The sequence below is a fragment of the Panthera tigris genome, chromosome B3 (assembly GCF_018350195.1).
Source record: "Panthera tigris isolate Pti1 chromosome B3, P.tigris_Pti1_mat1.1, whole genome shotgun sequence".
Taxonomy (NCBI): domain Eukaryota; kingdom Metazoa; phylum Chordata; class Mammalia; order Carnivora; family Felidae; genus Panthera; species Panthera tigris.
Window position 1 is genome coordinate 10,323,686 of NC_056665.1, and position 27,661 is coordinate 10,351,346.

Consider the following 27,661-nt stretch of genomic DNA (forward strand, 5'->3'; position numbering starts at 1 on the left):
GACTGACAGTGCAGAGCCTGACCCGGGGCTGGAACCCATGACCTGAGCTGAAATCAAGAGTCAGATGCTTAACTGACTGAGCCACCCAGGTGCCCCCTCCCATGGGTTTTCCATCTCTATTCGTGGCTACTGCATCCTCAGAACTGCTTAGCCCCAAATCCTCGACTCCTTGACTCTTCTCTTGCTGTCACACCCACATCGGATTCATCTGCAAATCCAGAGAGCTTTACTTTCAGCAAGGAGCCCCATCTGGAAGTTCCTACCCCTTCCATTGTGACTGTCCTGGGCTAACCCGCTGCTGTTGGTGGCCTGGATGATGGCAAGATACGCTTCCTGTAGGCTTCCTGCTTCCTTTCTTGTCCCCCACCCCGGACCCATTCCCAGCACAGCAGCAGCCAGAGTGATCCCTTTTGAAATCAGTCAGATCATGTCATACCTCTGTTCGGTGTCTTTTGTATTTGTTCGTGACTTTGTACTTGCCCCCTTTACTTGAAATACTCTTTCTTTAAATATCTGCCTGGCTGTCTCCCTTCTCACTTCTGATTTCTACCCAAAGTCAACTTGCCAATGAGGTCTTCCCTCACCTCCCTACATAACATAGCCCCATCCTCACTGCTGCCTTCCTGTCCCCCTTACCCTGATTTATCCTTATACACAGTGCTCATAGGACACTTACCTTCACTTGTTGATTTGCATACTTGCATACTTTGCAACTTTGCAAAGTTGGCTTGCACTGGGGCAAGTGGGCCTTGCTCCTCTCGCTGGAATGTTAGCTCTATGAGAGCAGAGGCTTTGACTCTTTTGCTCAGTGCTGTGCCTGCAGTGCTAAGAGGGCTTAGCATACACTAGAGGCTCAATCAATATTTATGGCGTGAACAAAACGCATTAATGAATGAGGTGACTACTTTGCGTGCTAGTCACTATTAGAAGCGTGTTTATATACATCAGCTCTTTTGATCTTCATAAGCTCTCTGAGGCCCCCTGGATGACTCTGGAACATTTAGCTACCTCTGTTTAGCCTCAGTTTCTTTATCCCTGAAATGAGCACAATAATAGCACTTGCTTCTAAGAGTGAGGACACGTAAATCCTGAGAACAGGGCTTGGCACACAGTCCCTGTCCCAGGTGGGTTCCCTGAGAAGCAGAGGGGGGTTAGCAAGCAGGATCTGTGTGCTTGGGAGTGAGACCAGAGGCAGTGAACAAAGCCAGGGTGGCCAGAGGAAGAAAGAGGTGGCTACAGTCTCATTACTCCGGGGAGTGTAGGAGCTGGAGAGACCCAGTAGAGTTGGCTTGTACTGGGGCAAGTGGACCTGGCCTTTGTATCCCCACGTCACTAAGTCATTGGCTTCAGGCTTCTCTGGGAGGCGGCATGGTCTTGGGCAAAGCCCTTCTCTAGGGTGGATTGAAGACCCCCACACTCCCAGCAGCTGGAGAATGAGGGTACCGTCTCAGGTGTGTGTGAAGGTCTGTGTGCAGTGTGCCGGTACCCCCTCCAGGCAACTCCAGTAAATGCCCGAGATCACACCTTCTCACCGCACTGCCCTAGCCTAGTAATCACTTTCCTGCGAAGAGCCTGCAGTTATGCCTGGGCCCATGGAGCGCGGGGCAAATGCCATCCTTTGTGAGTCTCAACCTCTCTGCAAAGATTTAAGATTGGATTTGATTTATAAGCCTTTCTCCCTGTAGACTTCGTCAAGTGGGGGCCTTGCCCAGACGCCCAATTACTTAGGACATGGCTGAGATGTCAGCGGGTTCTACCTCATTTCCTGTCATCGGGGTGATTTAGAACAAAACAGGGCAAGCCTTTCCAGTAGTCTAGGTCAGCAGGTTGGTGTGTGGTGCCATTTAAAGGACATCCCCCTCCTGCCTGGAATTCTACCATTAGAGTTCCATTATGTATGGAAGCATTTAAAAAAGCATCAAGAGTGTCCTGTTCAAATGCAAATAACCGTAAAAGTTAAAGGCTTAAGCCTTTGTGATGAAGTACTTTTGTATCTTTATTCGAAAACGTTATTGTGTATTCCATTTTAAATTATTCAAAACGCAGTGATCTTGTTCTGGTTTAGCTTGAATTTCATTTGCTTTTAGTGAAAACAATCCGGATTCCTTCACTTGGACATTTTCTTTTTTTTCTTTTTCTTTTTATTTGTAAGTTGTTTTTTTAAAATATATTTTTGTTATATATATACACGTGTATATATATTTGAGAGAGAGAGAGAGAGACAGAGTGCCAACAGGCGACAGGAAGACAGAGGGAGACGGAGGATTCGAGACAGGCTCCAGGCTCTGTGCTGTCAGCACAGAGCCCAAGGCAGGGCTTGAACCCATAGAATTCAAGATCATGACCTGTGCCGAAGCCAGACCTTATCTGACTGAGCCACCCAGGGGCCCTGGGCATTTTCCTTGAGGGGAGTTGGGGGACAGTAGAACCAGGGCTTGGAGCCAGAGAGGTGGAGTCTAGGGTGAGATGTGTTCTGGAAGGTGGAGAGCTTCTACCAAATGCCAAGTTCCTTACTGTCTCTGAAGTTCATTGTTCCCTTGGTGAAAGGGGCTCTATCTAGGTCTACATTGTCCAACACTAGCTCTGTTGTGGCTATTTACACTTAAATTTAAATTTAAATTTATTTCAGTATCTCAGTCCCATGAACCACCGTTCAAGTTCTTGATGACCGGTTGTGACTAGTGGCTGCTGTAATGGACGGGGCAGAAAGTTCTACTGGACAAGTGCATGAAGATAATTCCCTCATTTCTTGTAAATTTCTAACATTTTTTAGTTTTGAGTAGGGGTATTTGTTTACAAGAAAAACTAACCCACATTTGTGATGTGTTGAAAGTTGATGATGCTGGATGATACTTATTGGGATTTACACACACACACACACACACACACACACACACACACACACACACTGGTGCTTATATATCCATCCACTCACTTTCTTCTAACCTTCACCACCACCCTCTGAGCTTGTTTTTATTTTAAATTTCTTTAAATTTTAAGTAAACTGTACTCCACGCATGGGGCTTGAACTCATGACCCCACAATCAAAGGTTGCCTGCTCTACCAACTGAGCAAGCCAGGCAGCCCCCCTTATGAGCTTGTTTTTAATAAAGAGGCAAATTGATGTTGAGAGGCTCAGTCAGAACTTGGACCCACGTTGATCTAATGCTGAAGTAGGGGCCCCAGTATGTGTTTGTTAATAAGCATTTACTAAAAGCTTACCAACTCACTGTGCTTTAGAAAGGAGTTCAACCTTGTTGCTTCTCTTCTCCCTCCTTTGTATCCTCTTCTTCTAGAAGGCTTTATTTTCTTTGCATTATAATTGGATTGAAAACTTTCCCTTTGCTGGGGGACTTCAGAAGGGCTGTCCATCCGGGGACACTGTGCCCAGCGTCTGCTGGGAAGCTCACAGTTGTACAATCGCTTTGAGTGAAAGGGAGTGGGGTTCAGGTGATCCATGACTCCTTAAGAGGATAATGGAGTTGTCTTCTGGTTTGTCAACCGATGTGCTCATGAAGTTGTAAATGTTAGACCTAATTAGTGCCTGTTATCTTTCCTCTTGACTTGGTTATGCTGTACAGAGAGCAAGTTTAAAGTCGGGGGGTGTCAAGAGGAAGGAAAATGGGTCCTCTGATCAATCTAGAAATTTGAAAGGCTGATGTGCTGATGTGAGGATCCCTTGTTTTGCTACATCACCCCAAATAGGAAAGAAGATTGTGACCCATGGGGACGTGTGTCTACCCGAGAGGCCCAGGAGAGTGACAAAGTGGCACTTGGGTTGAGACCACTCTGTAAAAGATGTGAAATGGAATCTTAAGCAGTTACTTTTAAATCATTCTCCTGCTGCAAATTTAAAAGGTGGGGTTGAAGAATACCTCTGTGGAGAGCATCCTGTGTCCAGAGCAAACAGTGGCCTCAGTAGGGCACCTTTGTCATCTTTGTATCTGAAAATGGGCTGGGTGACGCCCACCAGGGGGGTGATTTGTCTAGTTCATGCAAACAAAGGGCCAATTTTTAGGAGCGTGTCTATCAAGGCTGTTTGGTCAACTTGACATCAACAGCCGAGCCAGGGGCTCTGAGCCCAGAGAAAGCAGCTGTAGCTTTTCTGATGTAGTAGAAACTCTGATGCAGTAGAAGCCCGACCGGTGTCTGAGCTGCTGGCTTCAACTTCTCCACCAGAGACCACTCCCATTTTGCAAAAAGGTGTGTGTCTGTACTTCTATTTCTATGCACAACAGCTTGCAGACTGCCTCTTTTTCCATAGATCTCTAGGGGGAATCATTACCGGGTGGTTTATGATGAAGAAGAACGTGTCATTTTCCCCTTTGAAAGGAAAACAACGCTGGATTCATTGGTTTCAGAGGTGAAAGTTTCCAAAGATCATTTTGCGAATGACACTCACGTATTCAGGGAACACAGAGCCACATCGTGTATTTGGTTCCAAGGCTCCTGATGACAACAGCAGGCTGCTCTGGGGGTGGACCCCGGACGAGGCCTAGGGGGGAGCTGTCCTTCATGTGGCGTATCACACTGATGTGCCATCTGTTTCTAGGATGATTCCAGGAGCTGTTGAGGAGCCCATGAAAATATCCCCGCTAGGTTTTCTCCAAATTCATCTTTTTCCCTCCTTGTGTATGACAGCCCTCTATATAATAAGGCAATTTAGGAATAGGAGGACAGTGAAAACACATCTTTTAAAAAAGATGATCTTCCTGTCACCCAGATTCTCTCCTACCTGCCCCTCCCTTCGGTCCTGCTTGGGAGGCCAGGACCTGGCTCTCTCAGAGTTCATTTTCATCTCAAGGGCAGTATAAAGGATGCTGTGATGTGTTACTCAGGTTTCCACTGAGGCAGGTTTCCACTGCCCTGGGCTTCAGTTGGGCAGGGGTCCAATCTCGGCTTTATTTCTCCTTTGCAATATCATATTCACTGAGAGCCTATCAATGCAAAAGTCCCACCACCTGCTGCCTAGGAAACAAAGATGAACACGAGATGGACCCTGCCCTCAAGGCGCTTACAGTCTAGGCTGTCAGCCTCAAGAGTGAGCCATGGGGGCAGTCCTGCTTTCCGGGGCTTAACCAAAGTGTTTTAAAGTGTTGACACCCTTTGAAAATTTTCCTTGCCAAATACAAAGGAGTAATTTCAACAGGAAAGCCAAACAGCGGACAGCAGAAAGGGCACGCGGAGGAATTGCATCACCTGATTGGCCAGAGATGCCAGACTGAGATAATATGTGATATTCTGTGATAAAGCGGGCAAGCCCCAAAGACCGTTGTTCTGCCTCCCTCTGGGCATGCAACCTTGGGCAATGCTCTTGGCCTCTCTGAGCTTCTGTTTCCCAAGCCCACCTCCCAGGTCTTTGTGAGGATTATATGAGATTGAGTGAGAAAGCTCCCAACATATACTACAAGCTCATTAAAGGGTTTCTTCCTCTCCCCTGTCCTTTCCCTGTTACTCTAGGATTTGGAGCAGAGCCCAGAACTGTACAAAACGCTAGGCTCTCGCACTAAATATGTTTGCAATCCTGGCAACATTTTAGCCCTTTCTAATTACAAAGTTTATACTCTGCCAAAGCTGAATTAGGGGTGAGGATGGAGAGAAGGGGCGGGCTAATTATAGAGACTAACACGCTGCAGTGGGGGGAGGGGAGAGGAGGAGAGCCACAGGGCCCATCACACCCAGAGGCTGAGTAATTCCGCAATAATTAGGAGATGCAGACAGGAATTCAGACACACCGAGGTAATTAAAAAAATTATTACTTCAGGGAAATACATGGGACCGATAAGAGCAAGATGAGCTATGAGCCTCTCCTGGTTTCCCCAAAGTGAGAAGTGTGGGGGAGGTTTCTGGGGCTGGGAGAGCTGCAGGCTGATGGAGTACAGGGTGAAGCCGTAACTGGATGGTGGGGACCAGGTGACCCTAGCCAAGCAGTGTGGGGTAAGTCCATGGACCTGAGCTGCAGGCAGTACTCGAGGAGGGGGCATTTCCGGAGCTGGGTAATTATTACAAGGCTAGAATGTAGCAAAAAACTGTTTAATTTCAAGAAAAAAACATGCACGGCCCCTGAGGGAGGAGCACAGGTGAATCAGGACGCCAGGACAGGATGAAGTGCTCACCCAGCCTGCCATGGTGCTCCGACTTGCCTTTGGGGCAAGCCTGGACGTTCCTGGATCCTCCCTGATATCATCGACATCAGTTTGTCCACCTGATAGTCTTTGTGTTCCTCACAGATGTGTTTCTACAAAGTTTTTGAAGACCCCGATTTTCTACCAGGGTCCCCTCTGGGAGCAGCACATCATTCGTCTCATGCCAGTTCTGTATTTTTACTTTTTGGGATATACTCCCAAAGGTGCTAACAAACCAAAAGATGGAGACTATCCTATGTGTGAAGAGAGGACCATTTGCTTGCAGAAAGCCAGTTGCTTTGAGATTCAGTAAAATTGCTATCAACTAGAATACGTGGGCCATGAGGGCAGAGGCTCGTTATGTTCTCCTTGGGGGTTCCTAGCAGCTGGGACCTACCACCTACCACTTAATAGGAGCCCCCAAAAGTTTTTATGAAATGGTGAACGACTGTCATGATGGTAGTTTGGTATGGTTGATCCCCTAGGGAGGGGTTACCAGAAAGGGAGCAAACAAAGCTGGGGAGGTAGAGTGGGTATTTATTGAGGGTCCTTCAAGGCCAAACTAAGGACAGTCTTTTGAGGGGCTTGAGAAGCCACTGAGAGATTTTAGTCTGGCCATGCGCAGGGGGGCTAACAGCCTTGTGGGAATGCAGTTGAGAGATACACTAAGACAGTGCCAGAGACGTGGGGCACGTCTCCAGAGCTCGTTTGTTTGGCATAATGTCAAAAGTTAAAAGCAAAGAGGGTCAGCTGGAAAAAATCTGCAGGCCACACAAGAAGGGGATCTTTGGTTTCCTTTGATGACGGCCACGGGTGTCTTCAAAGCCATTCTTTTATTGGCGTCCTCGTCCTCGTCTAAACTATTTGTTCCTTCTCTTTAAGCCGGGCTTTCAACCAGCAGAATTGTTTTTGAATCAGATCTATTTGGGGAAGGAGGAAAATGTATATGAAAGGCCCAGCAGGTTCTAATGGCTCTTCTTGCTCCGGGGAAATTGAAGTCCACCACCAACATGACCTACCTATAAATGCCCCCTTAGAGACCCCCCACTGTTGTGTTCTCTGAGCCTCCAGTGGATCTTGGTAGCACAGGGGATCTGTTTTAACAGCTCTTTTCTTTCCAAAGGCACTATTGCTTCTGGAAAAAAAAAAACAAAGAAAACAACCATTAAAAAACAAAAAAACAAAAAAACTTTCCCTTCCTCCAGTCTAGCCTAAAATGGGTCTGTGCCAGCCTCCTTGAGCTTCAAGGTGTCAGTTAGTTGAACACCTTTTTGTTGTCTCTCAAGGACCTTCCCAGTCTGGCTCCACCCTCTCGTCCACATTTATCTCCAGCCACCCCCCCAAATTTCCCCCACGCTCCCTCTTGACACATCAGCTCTGCTGTAGGTGCATCATTAGACTTTGGCATATTTGAAGGAGAGCAGAAGAGGCCACCTGAAAAGATGCCACGTTGGCAAATTGATTATTTTGAATTAAGCTTACTTAAGAAACAGTTGGTGCCAGAAGACTCCTCTGATCCTCCTTTGTTCCTCTGAAAGCAGGAAATAAATCCGCTTTGTGAAAGGTGTGTTCCTTATACCAGGAGGGTAGAAAGCATCCTTATCACCAGAAATAGAGAATTTAGGGCCAAGAGGGTTGCCTGAAGAAACCTTGTCACTTAACTAGTTTACTGCCCCGAGCCCAAACTCCTTCCTCTTGTCAATTATTTTTTTTAATCTTAATTAATTTTAAATTAAAACTTAATTTTTAAATCTATGTTTTTAAAAAATATTTCTTTATTTATTTTGAGAGAGAGAGAGAGAGAGAATCTCAAACAGGTTCTGTGTTGTCAGCATGGAGCCCGACGCAGGGCTTGAACCCACAAACCATGAGATCATGACCTGAGCTGAAATTAAGAGCCTTAATTGACTGAGCCACCCAGGTGTCCCTTGTCAGTTCTTTAAAAATGTATTGTTTCTTTGTCTAAAAGGTATAAAAGCTGCCTGTCTTGGTCACTTCGTTGAGTATCATATTTTTATGGCACTCCTGTGCATACAAAATTAAATTCGTTTTTCTTCTGTTAGTCTGTCTTATGTCAATTATTAGGTCAGCCAAGGAACCAAGAAGGCAGGAATGGAAAATTTTTCCAACCATTGTATTCCCCAAATTTATAAGATTTGCTGTATAATTTTGTCATTCTGAGCATTTACTTAGGGCACATATGTTCCTAAGTGAACATACAGGGATGTGTTCAGTTATAGGGATACAGTATATACCCTTTGTTGAATGTATTTGATTGTAAGGTAAAGTGGAATTGTAGAGGAATGTTCTGGTATAGAATAGAGGAAGCCAGGATCCCAAGGCCCTGGGTTGGGGGCTCTGAGTTGTCTGGCAGGCAGGCCCTCCCAGTGGTAACCAACAGATTCCTATGCACATTTAAGGTTTCTTTGAGATAGCACTGGTTTCCAGGAGATACCTATCTGACAGCAGGAGAGGAAATATGGGTATTGGGGATCAAACTTACTAGCTGTGTGACCTTGGCAAGTGACTTGACCTCTCTGAGTTTCTGTTTTCTATGGAATAGGGAAATGAGGATATCTATCTTGTAGTGTTGTTAAGTTAAATGAGATGATACATTTTTGGTACTCCAGTGAGAAAATGTTGCTTTCCTTCTACCTAGAAGGCAGTGTTTTCCATCTGGGTGGAATTCGCCAGCTCTCCATCCAATCATCCGGAGATTCCTGCGATTTTTACCATATCCTTGGCAAATATCATACATCACCTGTGCTTCCGTTTAATTAAAAAAATGAACTCATTCCTATTACCAGAAAGCATTTATTAAGAAAGGAAACGATATCACTCCTCTAACCATAGGGTAACTATAAAAACAAACACAATGAAAACAATACAGTGTTATTATGTTACTGATGTTCAGCTAGGTAGGTACTGTTCTCTGCTAAAGACTGTGAATGTAACGCTTCTTTTCACTTTGTTGAAGAAGGGTAAGTCGCTAGTTGGCAGGTAGGTGTTAGAGCTGTGCTGGTTCCCTCAGGAAGATTTTGATTTCCTTGACAATCAAAGGGATTGAAAGGACCATGAAAATACATTCACCCTTTCTGTATGTGATTCAGTGTTATTTAATGCTACATTTGAACACCCTTTGCAACTAGGTCGGGTCCCACAAAAGATAGCCTCTTCCACTTTGGGAACACTGGCCTAGGGCATCAATCATTTGGGAGCAAAATATTAGCACATGACTGCAGGCACATGGGTCAGGGTCAGGATCTCCAGAGAAGGGAGCTGGCGTGGGGTGGTGGGGAGCAGCGGTCAAGACCCTGGCCTGGGATGGGGAGGGGATTCAGGGCAGGGCTGCAGCAGACTAGAGTGCTGAAAATCCAGAGGGTCTCCCCTCCAAGGCTGCAGATTTTCTGCTTGTGGGGTGAGGTTAAGGCTTTTATTGTCCTTTTGGCTCTGCAATGCGTTGCTGCAGGGGTTAGTGACTGTGTAGAAATGCATGTCTGTGTGTTGGGCATTTATATAATAATAGCTGTTTTTAGCGAGCTCTGTCTTGGTGATAGGCACTGTGCTGAGGTTTTTGAACATATTAACTCATTTAAATCTCGTAACATCCCAATGAATAAAAACCCATATTACCTTCATTTCACACATGAAGAAGCTGAAGCTTAAAAGGTAAATAGCTCTCCCTGATTCTCTGAGCTTGTAAGCGTCAGAGCTGGTAACTGTAAATGTTCATGGCAGGCAAGAATTTTCTTTATGACATCACCCAAGGCAAGAAACAGCATTAAAAATGTTTTTCTTAATCAAATTACAGTAGTGTTGATAAGATGGCCATTATCAGTCTTGGTTGGGGCTTCCTTCCCCACTCCATTGGACCACTTAAGTGGTCCCCCAAACATTGGGGGTACCTGGCTCTTAGTCCATGGCATGTAGCCTTGTTCTAGCTGCTACTCAGGGGTGCCCAAAGGAGCAAGCTTTTTGCCATCCGCTAGGCAGTTCCAGTTTGGATGAAAACACTGACACCACTCAACAGTTCTTGATTCTGTTTACAGATTGTACGACTGGGTGCAACCCTTGTTGCTGATCCCAGAGCTGCAGGGTTAACAGCCTACGTAGATACTCCCCAGCTATCCCTCATCCAGAGTGCTACTTTCAAGAGGGACTGGGTTCCATCTCCTTTCAGGGAACTCACTTCCTATTTCGGTCTCCCATCCAAGTACTAACCAGGCCCTACCCTGCTTAACTTCCGAGATCAGACGAGATCGGGCGCGTTCAGGGTGGTATGGCCGTAGACTCACTTCCTATTTCGAAGAGTTCCCCTCTCTCAGAGCTTGGGCACCTCATCTACACGTCAAAACACCAGCTTCTCTTCCTCTTCCCTTCTAGCTTAGTGCCTGGAAGGGTCTAATTGTCTGAAGACTTGGTTGAAGCCTTCTTTGGCTTCGCCCTTGAATCAGCACATGCACGCACACACACACACACACACACACACACACACACACACACAGAGAGAGAGAGAGAGAGAGAGAGAGAGAGAGAGAAATGTAACCTGCTTCCTGCAGAAAGAAAAACCTAAGCCAGAAGTTCTTGACCTTGAGCAAGCACAAAATTACCTGGAGACCTTGCTAATAAAACAGACTTCTGCCCCCTTTCTGTTTCATAAGATTAGGAATGGGTTCCAGGATTCTGTTTTTAACTGGCACGAAATGATTCTCCTTTCTCTTGCAGGTGGTTTGAGAACCACACCATGGAAAACACTGATCCACCTTTAGCACACCGAGGAGCAGAGAGAGAAAATGAGCACTTCAGGGAATGCTAGGCAAACATTAACATCTTAATAAGTCATCCTGCCTATTTACATAATGTAAATACATATTAGCAATGTATAATATTATGGAAACTATTGGTATAATGATATAAATATACTATTTACCTAGCATTTCCACCTACTTTATAGTGTGATCATTTTCTTCTTTCTTAATAAGTCCTTCAAAAAACAAAATTTTATAACACCATAATATTTAGCTGTATAAATATACTAACTCTTATTTACCTGTTCCCTGTTGTGTAATACATTTGTTTTCCAAGTTTGATGTTGTAAAAAATATGTTGATTAGCATACTTCTCCATAAATTGTGCTCTTGTTTTTGTATATAAAATTTTTCTTTTACATTTATTTATTTTTGAGAGACAGAGTGAGACAGAGCACGAGCAGGGGAGGGGCAGAGAGAGAAGGAGACACAGAATCTGAAGCAGCCTCAAGGCTCTCAGCACAGAGCCTGACACAGGGCTCAAACCCATGAACCGTGAGATCATGACCTGAGCCAAAGTTGGACACTCAACCGACTGAGCCACCCAGGCACCCCATCTTGCTTCTGTATTTTAAAATGAAGAAACATTCTGGGGTGCCCGGGTGGCTCAGTTGGTTGAGTGTCCAACTCCTGGTTTCAGCTCAGGTCATGATCCCAGGGTTGTGGGATTGAGACCTGCATTGGGCTCTGCACTGAGCCTGCTTGAGATTCTCTTTCTCCCTATGCCTCTCCCCCTCTCTCCCTCCATAAAATAAAATTTAAAAATGTATAAAATGAAGAAGCATTCTGAACATTCCTATTACTCTCAAGGATTTAGTGTTGCTTTGAAATACTTGCTGTTTTCCTCCCACCGAAAAATCAGGTGGTTTGGTTCTTGTTTAATAATCAATCATTTCTCACTCCTTGGAGACTAGCTTCCTGTTTTAACACAATAGAAATAGCTGGGTGATTCAGCTAAGAAAGGAAAGAAGTGCTTTTGTGTCACGCTAATGAGCCAACGGTGTTGTAAGTGGGACAAGGACAGTGATGGCGGGGTGCCTCAGAGAACACCGTCTCCCAAAACCAGCCAGATAAGCTTTGGTCTTTTCAGCCCACTGGTTGGCGTCAGCTACCCCAGCAACATCAAGCAGTGTATTTCAAAAAGCATTGCAGGTGGCTCAAACCTATCATATGGCCAGGAAGTTGATAATAAATAACTCAGGCAGTCCTTGGAACCCCAAGCACCCCAGCCATCTCAGCTGGGAACATGGCGTTAATAGAAAGCTCGTGAGGGAGGTGAAAGAGTGAATGAATGACTTCTTGTGAAAGGTGGCATCTTCAGGATGTCAGTTGATCTGACTTTTTTTTTTTTTTTAACAAAGGTAAACCATTTGGTCTAGTTACAGCAAGTGCAAGGGCACTCTGGCCCATGGGCCATTTTAGACTTGCTTCCAGCCCAGCACTAAATAGCTATTAACCTTCTTTCATGAGCAAATATTTTCAAAGACCTTCTGTGGTTAGAGGCTCTGTGTTTGGTGTTGTAGGTGCAAAAATCAGTAAAACCCAGGGTGTTATCTATCCTAGAATTGCTTACAATCTCTTGGCAGGGAGACATATAAACAATTATGATAAAATATGATAAGAGAGATATGTGCATGATGCCATGGGACCTCTTGGAATAATTCTAAATGTTTAAGAATAAAGAGCCATCCAATTGCCAAAAAATGGTTTATCTTTTGGCTGCTAAAGATGGTTGCTCTTAAAAGACACTATCCTAGATATTAAAATAATAACAATTATGTTTTAAATATTATGTAGATAGTTCGAAGCACTGTCACAGATACAGAAGAAAATGTTGAGTCTGAGACTGGAAAGGACTTTAAGAAGTCACCTAGCACAGCCCCTCATTTTAGGGACCTCAGAGAGTGAATGACTCATCCAAAGTCCCACAATGACCTGATGGTAGAGATAGGACTATAATTCAGGTCCGATGTCTAGTGGTCCAGTGGTCTTTCTCTTACACAGCTGATAGTATTTTGTGCTGAGTCCCCCTGCCCTCTCTTAGTACTCATTATTGGCATGACCTACACAGTTAGGATAGGAATTTAAGGAAGAGGTGTTTGCAAAGCTAACTAACACATTGGACATCTCATTAGTATCCATCTGAGTCTGTTGACTTCCCTATGTCTTGTTCATGTAAAATGGAATTACAGTAAGGTTCTCAAATAACATTTACTCAAGTTATACATTTATGTGCCTCATTTCCCCTTACATTTAAGCCAAATAGTTTCAGGAGTACCCTAGTCTAGCTCATGTATTGGGGTACTGGTCCTTCTGGTCCAGATTATCTGCCATTTTCTTCGGCCCTGACTCACTGGGAGAATTTCCCATCAAGGCCATTTGTAACAGAAGACACAGCTGCTGCTGATTCCTGCCAAGGGGGCCAATAAGTGTTCCCAGCTTTCCAGGGGTGGGCATATGTTGTTTTTTTTTTTTCTCTCGGGTAGATTCTTAGGGTGGAATCACTGGGTTATTTTGTAAGAGCATGCTTAACATTTTAAGAAACTGCTAAACTGTTTTCCAAAGGAGCTGAACCATTTTTCATTCCTTGCAGCAACATATGAGGGTTCCAGTTCACCACATCCCTGCCAACCCTTGCTATTGTTTATCTGTTGATGGGAGCTGTTCTGTTGGGTGTGTGGTAAATCTCATTGCGGTGTTAGGTTTTTATTCAGGTCTTTCACAGCACTTAATATAGAAATATGCAGTTTGAATCTCCAGAACAGAATGCCATGTTTCCTAAACTTATTTGCTCTTAGAATTCTCTTTTTTTTCCCCTCTGAAATGAGCATATTAAATGCCTAACTTTCTATAGCACACATTTTGGGAAGCGTTACATCACTTTATTATAATATTATTTTTAGCTTTGTTCTCTGTGATATTTAATTATGAACAAGTGTTTACCACACAGTGATGCTGAATCAAACAGCACAGACTCAGAGGTTTGTAGAATGTGAGAGGTGAGGGAAGAGGCTGACAAGGTTGGGGTTGGCGTGTTTTTGAGAGGCAGTGGTTTTCTTGAGAAACTAAATGTCACTTTGTTTTTATCTGCACTTGATTCCCCAGCCTGGCCCAGATGGACCCCACATCTCAAGCAGAGCTAGGCCGGGCTCAAGCTGAGATCCTGGCTCCATGTTAATTGTCAAGGCGCAGTCAGATAATGATCATAATGACAACAACAACAATGAAAATCAGATCAGATTTGTATCAATCACATCTGTGCCAGGCAGCATGCTAAGCCTTCTTCATGGATTTTCTCATGTGGGTATTTTTTATCACAATCATTTTACAGATAAGAAAATTGAGACACAGATGGTTAATAGCTTGCGCTCAGGTCAGAGGAAATGGTGGAGTCAGGACTTGAACCTGGCACCTTATGACTCCAGAGTTTGTGTTCTCGAACCACTCTGTTGCATATACCCCCCTCCCACCTCCCCCCGGCAAAGGCAGTTTGAAAGAAGTCAAAGATTTTTGTTGTTGTTTTAATTATACAGCAACCGGAGGATTCTGGAAAGATTTCCAGTCCAGAGTTTGCCCCCCTGGAGTCACCACTGTCCTGGTCACCTCGCTTTCTCCTTCTCAGCTGACAGGAAATGTACACTTGTTCTCCTGTGGGAGTCTCCTTGTGTCCTTCCTTCTCTTCCAGTCCCATGGCTACCAACTTTTTCTGGGCTTAATCTCACCTTTGGATTATTACCAACCACACACATACACACACACACACACACACACACACACACACACACACACACTTCTACTTAGTTTTGTCATCCCTAGGTTTTATCTTAAAAACTAGGCCACATATCCCCACCAATGAGATCATTCTAGATCCCTGCTTTGTGTGATATGCTGCTGTGGTCACTTCAGCAACTGTCATGGCTCCCTTTGCTCAATGGAAAATTCCCAGTCCCTGAGCAGGGCATTCAGACCGACTGCTCTTTTCTTCCCCACTGTGTCTCCTGTAAGTTTTCCTTCATGCATCATCTGCTGTGGGCACGTGCTTCTTTGCTGCCCAGACAAGCTAAGCCAAGTTGTTCTCCATGACTTTGCTGATCCTTATTTCCCAGCCTGAAGTGCCTTTCTCTCAATTGCTGGCTTCTTTGAGCCCTTTCCTGCCCTTGGAAGTCCCCAGGATGCTATTTCAGCACATCCCAGCCCACAAGGACCCGTCCCTCTTCTGAACTCCTTGGGAGAGCCTACAATCATGATGTTTTTAGCATCAATCTTGTTTACTGTGAAATGAGTATAATAATAATCCTTGCCTCATTGGGTTGTTGTCCTGGTTAAAAGGCCTGAAGCACATGATACACTTAGCATAGCACCTGGGCACAAAGCCACGAGGCAAGTATTCAATAAATAAAAGATAATATTGTTAATAATTAAGATTGTCATTTTTATTACTGTATGATGCTTTGTGTTGTTTTATCTGACTCTTTCATGAGGAGCAGACCTCTTGAGAATGGGGCTCAGGTCAGGTCGGTATCTATCACAATGCCTCAAGCACCAAAGATCCTGGGGGATGTTTGTGGGGGATAGGCACCCAAAGCCCAACCTGTGAGTCAGAAGCTTGATGTCACTCTTAGCTCTGCAGGCAACTCAGCCTGTGACCTTGAACTTGTATCTTTGGAGTCCAGTGTCTTCCACCTTGTACATCATCCTTAAGGCTCTTTGTGAACTTCAAATCCAATCCTTGATGCTGGTTCTCTGTGTTTATTTGGACACATTCTTTAATTTCCTTGAAGCCTTGGCTTTCATCCTACATGAAATGGAGAGAATAATCTTGCCTCACTGTTGGCTGTGAGAATAAATGAGGTATTGCTTTTCAGTGAATGGTTGCTCTTGTGGTTATTTATTATTGTTCTTCAGTTGATAAATGCTTGGCTTGTCAATGGTGTTGAATGTGTTAGTTTACTGGGGCTGCCATAACCAAGTTCAACAACTTGGGTGGCTTAAAGAAATTCACTGTCTTATGGGTCTGAAGGCTAGAAATCCACAATCAGGGTTGGTTCCTTCCAAGGCCAGTGAGGGAGACTGTTCCAGCCTTCTCTGTTAGCCTCAGGCATTCCTTGGCTTATGGATGGCACGCTCCCTGTGTCTTGACCTCATCTCTCTCTTCAGATGGGTCTCTGAGTCCATATTTCCCCTCTTTATAAGGTCACACCAGTCATACTGGATTAGAGCCCACCCCAATGACCTCATCTTGACTCAATTACTTCTATAAAGACCATATTTCCAAATAAGGTCACATTCTGAAGTACTGGGGTTTATGGCTTTGGTGCACCTTCTTGGGGGATCACGTTTCCGCCCATCGCACTGAAAGTGATTGATGGTTGTATTCTCTAGAAAATGCTTTGCTGGAAAAATAACTTGGCATTTCTCAATGGAAGAGAAAACAACCCACAACACCTGACAGGGATTCTTCCCTACTCTTCTGCACTAGTCACTCACAGCAGCTCATTTCTCTGGATCAGATGAGTGGAATCAGCTTTGACGAAGATCTGCGTCTTTCTGCAAAACACGAGTCCAGGACCTCTGCCCCTTGAGACAGTTCCCACGTGTACTTTTAGAATTGCAAATCTATCGTTTCTGGTTCATGACATTTTTGCAGAGCCCCCAGGATGGAAATAACACACAAGATCTCAGGCAGTTGGCATTCTTTCTCTGTTTTTTTTTTTTTTATAGCACTTTGCAAAACTCTCATGCTGTAAACATGCGATTTATAGTCCTTCTGTGGTTCCTAAATGGATATAATAAAAACAGATTTAGAATATTATTCTGACATGGTTCAGGCCAGCATGGTCTAATACAAATTTATTTACTGGGGTGGGTGAAAAATCTGAAAAGATAAAGTGAGAATCAGTCCTTAGTAAATCTTTCTTGCTAACTCTCATGATCCTTTCTGAGAAGGCAGCCCACTGGTGGAGTCCTTGGGGTGTTTGTGGAAAATGCAGATTTTCAGGTACCACCCCCCATTTCGCAGGTTCAGAGTCTTTGGAGGAGGGGTCCTGGGATTTGCATTTCTAGTAAGTCCCTCAAGCCCCTGTCATTCTGGCTCACCCTTCGTTTGAGAACCCCTGGTCTCCGGCTTCGTCCAGAAGACATATGTTTTGTTTTTGAGTCAGATGAGTTCCAGAACTGGAGTCTGTCCAGGGCTGAAGGTGAGAAGAGCTGGGCAGGCAGGTGTGGGGCGGGGCACCCAGGGATGTGCCGTCAGCACGGTGAGGATGAGTGTGTGCAGTCCGTTGTGGGGTAGCATCTGCTGAGCTTGGTGAGAAAGGTCCATGTGGATTTCAGATGGGACAGGGAAGGTTGTAAAGGTTGAAGGCACATATACATGACAGCAGGTGGGTTGAGCTGGGGAGTGGGTTTCTGGCGGCCCCAATGAAGGAGTCTGGCAGCCAGAGAGAGTTGAAGTGGGGTCCTGTGTGTGGGAGGGGCCTTGCCTCCACCCCTGAGGGCTGCTCGATGAGAGGCTGGGGACCCCCCCCACCCCAGGGAGCTGTGTGCAGATTAAGATTCCTGAACTTGAACCAGCCCCTCTGTGTGCTCTGGGAATCTGCATTCTAAAGCCCTCCGGGTGATCTAATGTGACACTCCCTCTGAATAGCATTTGGAAGGCACAGGGGCCATGGAAAGAACTGACCTTGGGAGTCAGTGGGCCTGGCGTTGGGTCCTAGCTATTTGACCTTGACCTGGCTCCATCTGAGCCATAATTTCTTTATCTGTAAAACGAAAGTACAAATACTTTCTTCTTGTTTTGATTGTTGTGAGAGTTAGGGCTAAGGGATGTGACACATTAAAAAAAAATTTTTTTTAATGTTTATCTTTATTTTTGAGATGGAGAGAGACACAGCATGAACGGGGGACAGGCAGAGAGAGAGAGGGAGACACAGAATCGGTAGCAGGCTCCAGGCTCTGAGCTGTCAGCACAGAGCCTGACACGGCTCGAACTCATCAACTGCGAGATCATGACTTGAGCTGAAGTCGGCCGTTTAACTGACTGAGCCACCCAGGTGCCCCAGGGATGTGACACATTTAAGCACAGTTTCTGGCACACAGTAGACTTCATTAAGTGGTGACTCCAAACCTTGTGAGAACTGAGATTCAAGAATTTAATTGGTGCAGGGTGTGGTAGTCATGGGGCATAAGAATCAACAGGTGGCCCCAGGGATTTGACTTGGCTCTGACAATACAGTGTCCCGGTTTCTAGAATTGGGGCTACCAAAAAAAAAAAAAAAAGAGCAACAATAATGTCAGGGCCTCAATAGTGTTTACCATGCAGGTCTGATACTGTGCTAAGCATTTTATGAACAACCTTATGAGTTAGGTACTCTTGTTATCCCCATTTACAGATGAGAAACCTGAGACTCAGAAAGACGTGAGCATGGTCACACAGTCCTTATGTGTCAGACTCAAGCCCTCTGGCTCTGGGTCTTCAGCAGCTTTTCCTGCCTAGTTAAGTCAAGTCCAAGGTCAGAGTGGCCTTCAAACCACAGTGCTGAGTCTTTGGAGAAATGGTCCTGGATATTTGCCTCACCTTTCTAGATGTAAAATCATATGGCCGCTTCATAGCAAAGTTAGAAAAGCTGGCATTTTCCTAACAGAAGCTGGTATGTAAGAAACCTACCCTGTTGCCAAAGGTTTGACAAATTCTAACAGAAAATCTGTAGCACAAAATTGCCTTGTATTGAGAATCCTTTGCCTGCTTTCTATTTAGTTCTTGTGTTGAGTTGACACCCTTCACAGGTTCATCAACCCTTCAAAGGGCCTCTCTGACCCTCTGCTTTTTCTCCCCTTACTCTTTGTCTCACTGATTCAGTCCTTATTCATTCGATATGAATCTGAACGTCTAATCAAGATTTCCTCCACCTAACCCCTGAAGCACTGGCATTAGTAAATATATTCAATTCTGAGAGTATTTTGTGAGAATTTCTGCATTTTGTAACACTGCTCTCTCCCTTCTCTGCACTCCCAGGGCATAACCTTCAGTAGCAGAACAAATCAGGCCAGCCAGCACGCTGCCAAGTCCTGTGGGCTCCTTGTCAAGGAAAACAGCTGGCCCCATTTCTAATCAACATCTCCCCCACAAAAACACTGCTGGGTCACTGAAGGAGACTAGACTAGAATTTGAAACTTTCCAAAGACTCGCAATAGACATTGAGTGCAAAAGGATACTTACTTTGTCTTTGCCCGCATCTGCTCTATTTGGGAGACGAGAAGGAGAATCACCCAAGGAGTCACACGAACAGATTCTACATTGAGACCTCTACACATATAATGGGTGATGGTTATTGAAACAGCCCAAACCTCTACCAAGGAGTGAGAGATATAGCTCGAGAGGTGACCAGGCAGTCCCAGGACCAAGGAATGGATGACTACAAGTACCAGGACAGCTATGAGGGCCATGCCCCCAGTGATGGCTATTACCGTGGCAATGAGTCCAACCCAGAGGAGGATGCACAGAGTGATGTTACAGAGGGCCACGATGAGGAGGATGAGATCTATGAGGGGGAGTACCAGGGCATCCCTCACCCAGATGATGTCAAGGCCAAGCAGGCCAAGATGGCACCCTCCAGAGCCGATGGCCTTCGGGGCCAAGCTGACCTGATGGCTGAGAGGTTGGAAGACGAGGAGCAGTTGGCCCACCAGTATGAGAACATCATCGAGGAGTGTGGCCACGGGCGTTTCCAGTGGATCCTCTTTTTCGTCTTGGGTTTGGCTCTGATGGCCGATGGAGTGGAGGTGTTCGTGGTGAGTTTTGTCCTGCCCAGTGCAGAGAAGGACATGTGTCTGTCCAGTTCCAAAAAAGGAATGCTCGGTAAGTAAAATTTCCAAAGATCATTCTCTCTGTGGCATTAAATTATGAAGGGGAAAGAGCAGTAAAACTTGCATAGCACCTGTTACTATTAGACACCTTAAATCTATGACAATTCCCTTGCGATGCTATCACTTTACATCCATTTTGCCTTTAAGATATTTTTGTCTCAGAGAAAATTAATTGGCTCAAGTTTACCCAGCTGGTAAGTATTGGAGCTTGGATCCCTGCTTAGGTCTTCCTGAATCTCAACTTCTTGGTTCTTTTTCCAAATCTCATTGCCTTTTTGAGAGTCACATTTCTCTCATCTTCGTATTAAAACCAACCATCTTCTACATTCAAATGACAAATACATTTTGTGAGTGGTAGGCCAGAGGCCTCTTCCTCTCTGTCCTCTCTGTGTCCTTCTAGAATCCAATGGCACCTGCTCCTGGTTTCTCTTGTATGTAAGTGTTAGTGGGCTGACTGCCTGTGTGCCTTGGGGATGTACGCTGGGCTGAGCACACCCCCAGAGCCCCTGCAGGCCACTGGGAATCACACTGTGAAGCACAGATGAATTCTACAGGAGGCAAGACCAGCCTTGCAAATCAGTAATGAGACTAGCAACATCAGAACCAAGCATCAGATGTCAGAGCCTGAGACAGAGGATTTTGTGTAGAGAGAGGTTGGCACGAATGGCGTGGTGTAGAAGAGATTGATCATAATACAGACAAGGATTTGCCTCGATCATTAAATGTCTTGCAAAACATATCCATTCTCTAAACTTGAAGTCCGTATGATTGATTATTTAACGAACATACAGTTATTGTGAACTTGCTCTGAGTCATGTTCTTAACCCTCAAGAACTAAAAATCTATCTAGCAACTTAGCTCATTCATTCAACAAATATTTATTATGCATATACTGTGTGCCAGTCTCTGTGCTCAGCCCTTGGGGAGAAAATATTGAACCAGACAGACATAGTCCCTGCCTCTCAAAGAACTTACACACAGCAGGACAAACAGGCATTGTGTTAACGATGCGTTGACAGACAAACACAGAGGGTTATGTAATTACTGTAGAGACGAGTGCTGTGAAATGCCTCGTGTGGTTCTCTTCTCCGGTACTAGCTTTAAAGTAAGGGTTGGCAGACATGTTCTATAAAGATCCAGAGAGCAAATATTTTAAGCTTTGCAGGTACAGATAGTCTCTGTGACCACTACTCAACCCTGCCTTGGCAGCACAAAAGCAGCCATAGACAACACACAAACACATGGACATAACTGTGTCCCAATAAAACTTTATTTGCAAAAAAAGGCAAAGGGCCAGATGTAGCCTATGGGCTGTGTAGTTTGCCGGCCCTGATTCAAAGCCACTATTAATAAGATTGAGACATTAAAATAAAGAAAACATCTGCAATAAAGACTCATTTCTGGAAGCTTTTAAAGTTTGTTTTCTCCATTTCTGCTTAACTAAGGGACCACTGAAAATAATTAAATTGTGTCAGGGGTGATTGTTAGGGAACCCAAAGAGGCTGCGTATGTACAAGCAGAAGGAGTAACTTGAGGAACAAGAATATTACCCAAAGTTTTTATTTTTATTTATTTAAAAAAAATTTTTTTTAACGTTTTATTTATTTTTGAGACAGAGAGAGACAGAGCATGAACGGGGGAGGGTCAGAGAGAGAGGGAGACACAGAATCTGAAACAGGCTCCAGGCTCTGAGCTGTCAGCACAGAGCCCGATGTGGGGCTCGAACTCACAGACTGCAAGATCATGACCTGAGCTGAAGTCGGACGCTCAACCAACTGAACCACCCAGGCGCCCCTACCCAAAGTTTTTAAACACCAACAGAAGTTTAGTTGCTTTTTTTTATTTTTTATTAAAAAATTTTTTTTTAATGTTTTATTTATTTTTGAATGAGACAGAGTGTGAGCGGGGGAGGGGCAGAGAGAGAGGGAGACACAGAATCGGAAGCAGGCTCCAGGCTCTGAGCTGTCAGCACAGAGCCCGACGTGGGGCTCGAACCCACGGACTGCGAGATCATGACCTGAGCTGAAGTCAGACGCTTCACTGACGGAGCCACCCAGGCGCCCCAGTTTAGTTGCTTTTTAAAATTCCTTTCTTTCTTTTTTTAATAAGGGCAAAAACCAAAACAGACCCCAAGCCTCCAGCCAAACCATACAGTCCCCAGTTGATCTAAACATATCCACAGCATTGATTTGTTTTGTGGTATTCTCAACAGAAAACCTGGGTCCCTGTCAGGCCAAATTGGCAGTGTCAGTAATAATTTCATGTCCCCTTGGTCTCTCTGCCACCTTGGTGCCTGGCAGTCTCGTAACAGAGCTGTCACGGCTCCTGACAGCTCCCCGGACAAATGCTGGGAGTCGAGGGAACGTGGTCCTAATCTGGAGAGTTCATGTTTGTGCAATTTTGCTTTCAGTGTTTGCCAAGAAGGTGCTATGACTCAGCCCAAGAAGGGCAGGGAAGACTTCCCATGCACTCAGCGGACCCCCTTTGTGGGCAAGGAAATGGATCCGGGGAGGTGGATGACGGGAGGGTCTCCAGGGACCAGCATTTCCACATGCTGTTTCTTCTGACCTTCGTGGTCACCATGGTGGTTAGAGAGCAGTTTCATCCTGTTTGTACGCATCAGGAAACAGGCTTGGAGAGCCGTATCCTAGGTTACACAGTAATCATTGCCGGAGCTGGGATTCCAACCCAGGTCTGTCTGGTTTCAAAGTCTACACTCGTTCTGCTACACCATACTGCCTTTCTCTCATACACGGTCTTGGGAAAAGAGGTTATGCTATGGGGCGGGTCTGCTTTCCATGTCTTCAGGCACCTGGTAGGTTGCTTAGAGTACCATAGACTGCTTCCCACAGAGAGGCAGCACGGTGTGAGAAATGACGGTGTGGGCGCTGGAGTCTGGCCACTAGGGTTTGGCCACTGGTATGTCATTTATCAGCTAGTGACCTTGGGCAGGTCGTAAATTCTCCGAGTTTCCCGTATGTGGATGAGGGTGATAATACTTGGTGTGTGTGTATGTGAGGACTAAGTGACATAAAGCTGGTAAAGCAACCAGCTCTCCGTAAGTCCTGAACCACTGTTAGTTGTCGTTACTGTGTATCCTGACATTCTCCTTCCCAGCACTGGCCGCAGATTATAGTCGCAGTGGTACAGGAGCAGCATGCACTCTGGAGTCAGGTGGCCTGGGTTTGAGTCTTAGTAGGATGATTTGGGGAAAGTTGCCTCACTTCTCTGAGCCTCGGTTTCCTTGTCTGCAAAATGGAGATTGACAATAGGATCTACTTTATAGGGTTTTGTGACGATTCAGTGAGTTCGATGTATTTAACTTGCCTGAAACAGTGCTTGCACATAATAGGTGCTCAAGATATCTCAGTTGTTGTTGTTGTTGTTGTTGTTGTTATACAGGTGTTATTCTTACTAAACTGATGGCTTGATAATGATGAACCACCCAAATTCAGGGCTACATCTTCTCAGGTGATGACATTGCATATTTTTTTTTCAGCCTAAATTATTTATCGCAGGCTTTTAAGATCAAGCTGCCCTCCCTTGGGTGGTGACAATGCCTCCTCATTTCTGTGCTAACCCAGTTCTAGCTCTCTTTCCCTTTCCTCTGTGTGTGTGTGTGTGTGTGTGTGTGCGCACACGTGCGTGTGTTTGTATGTGTTTAAGACTTAATTTTTTAAGAGCAGTTTTAGCTTCACAGCCAAACAGAGAGGAAGGTACAGAGATTTCCGGCATGTCTCTGCCCCTACATGTGCCTCGTCTCCTTCCATTACCAATATCACCCCACCAGACTGATACATTTTTTATAATTGTATAACCTACATTGACACATTGCTGTTACCCAAAGTTTGCACTTTACTTTTGATTGGTCAATTAAAATTGTACTTTACTTTTAATTGGGCTGACGCTTGGTGTTACACATTCAATGCAATGACATGTATCTATTATAATAGTATCATACACAGGTAGTTTCACTACCCTAAAAAATCCTCTGTGCTCTGCGCATTCAGCCTTTCCCTGACTCTGACCCCTGGAAACCACTGATTTTTTTTTTTTTCTGTTTTTGTAAGGTTTTGCCTTTTCCAGAATGTTATAATAGTTGGGTCGTACAGTATTTATGTAGCCTTTTCACACTGCCTTCTTTCACTTAGTAATTTGCATTTACATTTCTTGCAAGTCTTTTCATGGATTGATGGCTCATGTCTTTTTAGTGCTGAATAATATTCCATTGTCTGGATGCACCACAGTTTATCCGTTCACCTACTGAAGGACATCCTGGTTGATTCCAAGTTTTGGCAGCTACGATAAAGCTGCTATAAACATCTGTGTGCAGATTTTTATGTGGACATAAGGTTTCGACTCCTGTGGATAAACACCAAGGAGTGTGATTGCTGGATCACATAGTAAGAATACGTTTGGTTTCGTAAGAAATTGCCAGTCGTCCAAAGAGGCGGTACCACTTTGCATTCCCATCAGCAGTGAATGAGAGGTCCTGCCACTCTGCGTCCTCACCTGGGTTTGGTGTCGTTGGTGTCCTGGGTTTTGACCACTCTTACATGTGTATCTCCTTGATGTTTTCACCAGCATTTCCCTGATGACGTACCATGCAGAGCATCTTTTCCTATGTTTATTTAGCAAATATGTGTCTTCTTTTGTGAGTGTCTGTAAAGGTGTTTGGCCATTTTTAAATGAGGTGCTTCCTGATTGTTGAGTTTGAAGAGTTCTTTGTACATTTTGGCTAACGGTCCTTTTTCAGGATGTGTCTTTTGCAAATATTTTCTCCTAGTCTGTGACCTATCTTCTCCTTTGGACTCTGCTTCTTTATAAAGAAACAGAAAGAAAGTGATGCCCCTAGACTTGACTCCTCCTTGATGTTCCAGGAAGAGAATTCAGTAAGAGAACATTCTTTACCCCAAAATTCAGACCTCAAGTCATAGAGTATTTTGTTATTTTCTTCCTGGAATCAAATGAATCAGTTCAGAAAATAAGAGAAGTATCCTTAGGCCAGGTAACAAAAATATCTGGGTGTCCCTGTGCCTCTTTCCTGAGCTTTTAGAAAGAAGAAAGTTGAGCTTCTTCAAGTGTGGAGGTTTAGGGGGTCACTTATCCAGAACTGTCTTTCTTCGGGAAGAAAAAGTTTAGGAGAACATTGTCAGCGACGAAGGCCCTATCCTGCTAACTCTCAAGCAGATGGTCTCCTTCCAGACAAGGAGAATGCATTCATTTGTTAATTAAAATGTTCATTCAGTTGCCCCTAGGTGGCTTAGTCGGTTAAGCATCTGACTTTGGCTCAGGTCATGATCTCACGGTTCGTGAGTTTGAGCCCCACATCTGGCTCTGTGCTGACAGCTCAGAGCCTGGATCTTGCTTTGGATTCTGTGTCTCCCTCTCTCTGTGCCCCTCCCCCACTCACGCTCTCTTTCTCTCCCCAAAATAAATAAACATCTAAAAAATTTTTTAAAATGCTCATTCATTATTACTTTTATTTATTATTATTATTTTTTTAATATATGAAATTTACTGTCAAATTGGTTTCCATACAACACCCAGTGCTCATCCCAAAAGGTGCCCTCCTCAATACCCATCACCCACCCTGCCCTCCCTCCCACCCCCCATCAACCCTCAGTTTGTTCTCAGTTTTTAACATTCTCTTATGCTTTGGCTCTCTCCCACTCTAACCTCTTTTTTTTTTTTTTCCTTCCCCTCCCCCATGGGTTTCTGTTATGTTTCTCAGGATCTACATAAGAGTGAAACCATATGGTATCTGTCTTTCTCTGTATGGCTTATTTCACTTAGCATCACACTCTCCAGTTCCATCCACGTTGCTACAAAAGGCCATATTTCATTTTTTCTCATTGCCACATAGTATTCCATTGTGTATATAAGCCACAATTTCTTTATCCATTCATCAGTTGATGGACATTTAGGCTCTTTCCATAATTTGGCTATTGTTGAGAGTGCTGCTATCAACATTGGGGTACAAGTGCCCCTATGCATCAGTACTCCTGTATCCCTTGGATAAATTCCTAGCAGTGCTATTGCTGGGTCATAGGGTAGGTCTATTTTTAATTTTCTGAGGAACCTCCACACTGCTTTCCAGAGCGGCTGCACCAATTTGCATTCCCACCAACAGTGCAAGAGGGTTCCCGTTTCTTCACATCCTCTCCAGCATCTATAGTCTCCTGATTTGTTCATTTTGGCCACTCTGACTGGCGTGAGGTGATATCTGAGTGTGGTTTTGATTTGTATTTCCCTGATAAGGAGCGACGTTGAACATCTTTTCATGTGCCTGTTGGCCATCCGGATGTCTTCTTTAGAGAAGTGTCTATTCATGTTTTCTGCCCATTTCTTCACTGGGTTATTTGTTTTTCGGGTGTGGAGTTTGGTGAGCTCTTTATAGATTTTGGATACTAGCCCTTTGTCCGATATGTCATTTGCAAATATCTTTTCCCATTCCGTTGGTTGCCTTTTAGTTTTGTTGGTTGTTTCCTTTGCTGTGCAGAAGCTTTTTATCTTCATAACGTCCCAGTAATTCACTTTTGCTTTTAATTCCCTTGCCTTTGGGGATGTGTCGAGTAAGAGATTGCTACGGCTGAGGTCAGAGAGGTCTTTTCCTGCCTTCTCCTCTAAGGTTTTGATGGTTTCCTGTCTCACATTCAGGTCCTTTATCCATCTTGAGTTTATTTTTGTGAATGGTGTGAGAAAGTGGTCTAGTTTCAACCTTCCGCATGTTGCTGTCCAGTTCTCACAGCACCATTTGTTAAAGAGACTGTCTTTTTTCCATTGGATGTTCTTTCCTGCTTTGTCAAAGATGAGTTGGCCATACGTTTGTGGGTCTAGTTCTGGGGTTTCTATTCTATTCCATTGGTCTATGTGTCTGTTTTTGTGCCAATACCATGCTGTCTTGATGATGACAGCTTTGTAGTAGAGGCTAAAGTCTGGGATTGTGATGCCTCCTGCTTTGGTCTTCTTCTTCAAAATTACTTTGGCTATTCGGGGCCTTTTGTGGTTCCATATGAAGTTTAGGATTGCTTGTTCTAGTTTCGAGAAGAATGCTGGTGCAATTTTGATTGGGATTTAATTGAGTGTGTAGATAGCTTTGGGTAGTATTGACATTTTGACAATATTTATTCTTCCAATCCATGAGCAGGGAATGTCTTTCCATTTCTTTATATCTTCTTCAATTACCTGCATAAGTTTTCTATAGTTTTCAGCATACAGATCTTTTACATCTTTGGTTAGATTTATTCCTAGGTATTTTATGCTTCTTGGTGCAATTGTGAATGGGATCAGTTTCTTTATTTGTCTTTCTGTTGCTTCATTGTTAGTGTATAAGAATGCAACTGATTTCTGTACATTGATTTTGTATCCTGCAACTTTGCTGAATTCATGTATCAGTTCTAGCAGACTTTTGGTGGAGTCTGTCGGATTTTCCATGTATAATATCATGTCATCTGCAAAAAGCGAAAGCTTGACTTCATCTTTGCCAATTTTGATGCCTTTGATTTCCTTTTACTTGGAATAAATGGCATTGTCTGGAGAGAGAGGGAGATAGAAAGAGAGACAGAGACAGAGAGAGGAAGGAGAGGGCAACAGAGGATGGTGTTTACCCCCTGGGGTTGCTGGGGGAATTAAATGGAATCACCCATGCTAACCATGCAACTCAGGAGAGGCACACAGTAGGTGCTTGGTCAGTATTCACCTTGCTCCTCCGATCCATCTGCAAAACCGATGTTTTAGCTTCTGACTTGTTTTAATCTTGGTTAGGGCAAGGATATCTCAGCCAATTCTTTCTACTGTCCTTGCAGAACATCTCCTTTGGCAATGAGACCTTCAAAGACTTGAAGGATTTTTTTTTTTTTG

At 44.4% G+C, this 27,661-nt stretch overlaps 1 protein-coding gene across 1 annotated transcript in view; it reads left to right on the plus strand.

Annotated features, from left to right (window-relative positions):
• Positions 1-27,661, plus strand: part of SV2B (synaptic vesicle glycoprotein 2B) — a 208,697-nt gene that overhangs the window by 111,926 nt on the left and 69,110 nt on the right. The window contains 1 exon segment of the mRNA XM_007078246.3: positions 18,948-19,790. Coding sequence (XP_007078308.2) covers positions 19,340-19,790 — 451 coding nt within the window. The 5' untranslated portion in view covers positions 18,948-19,339.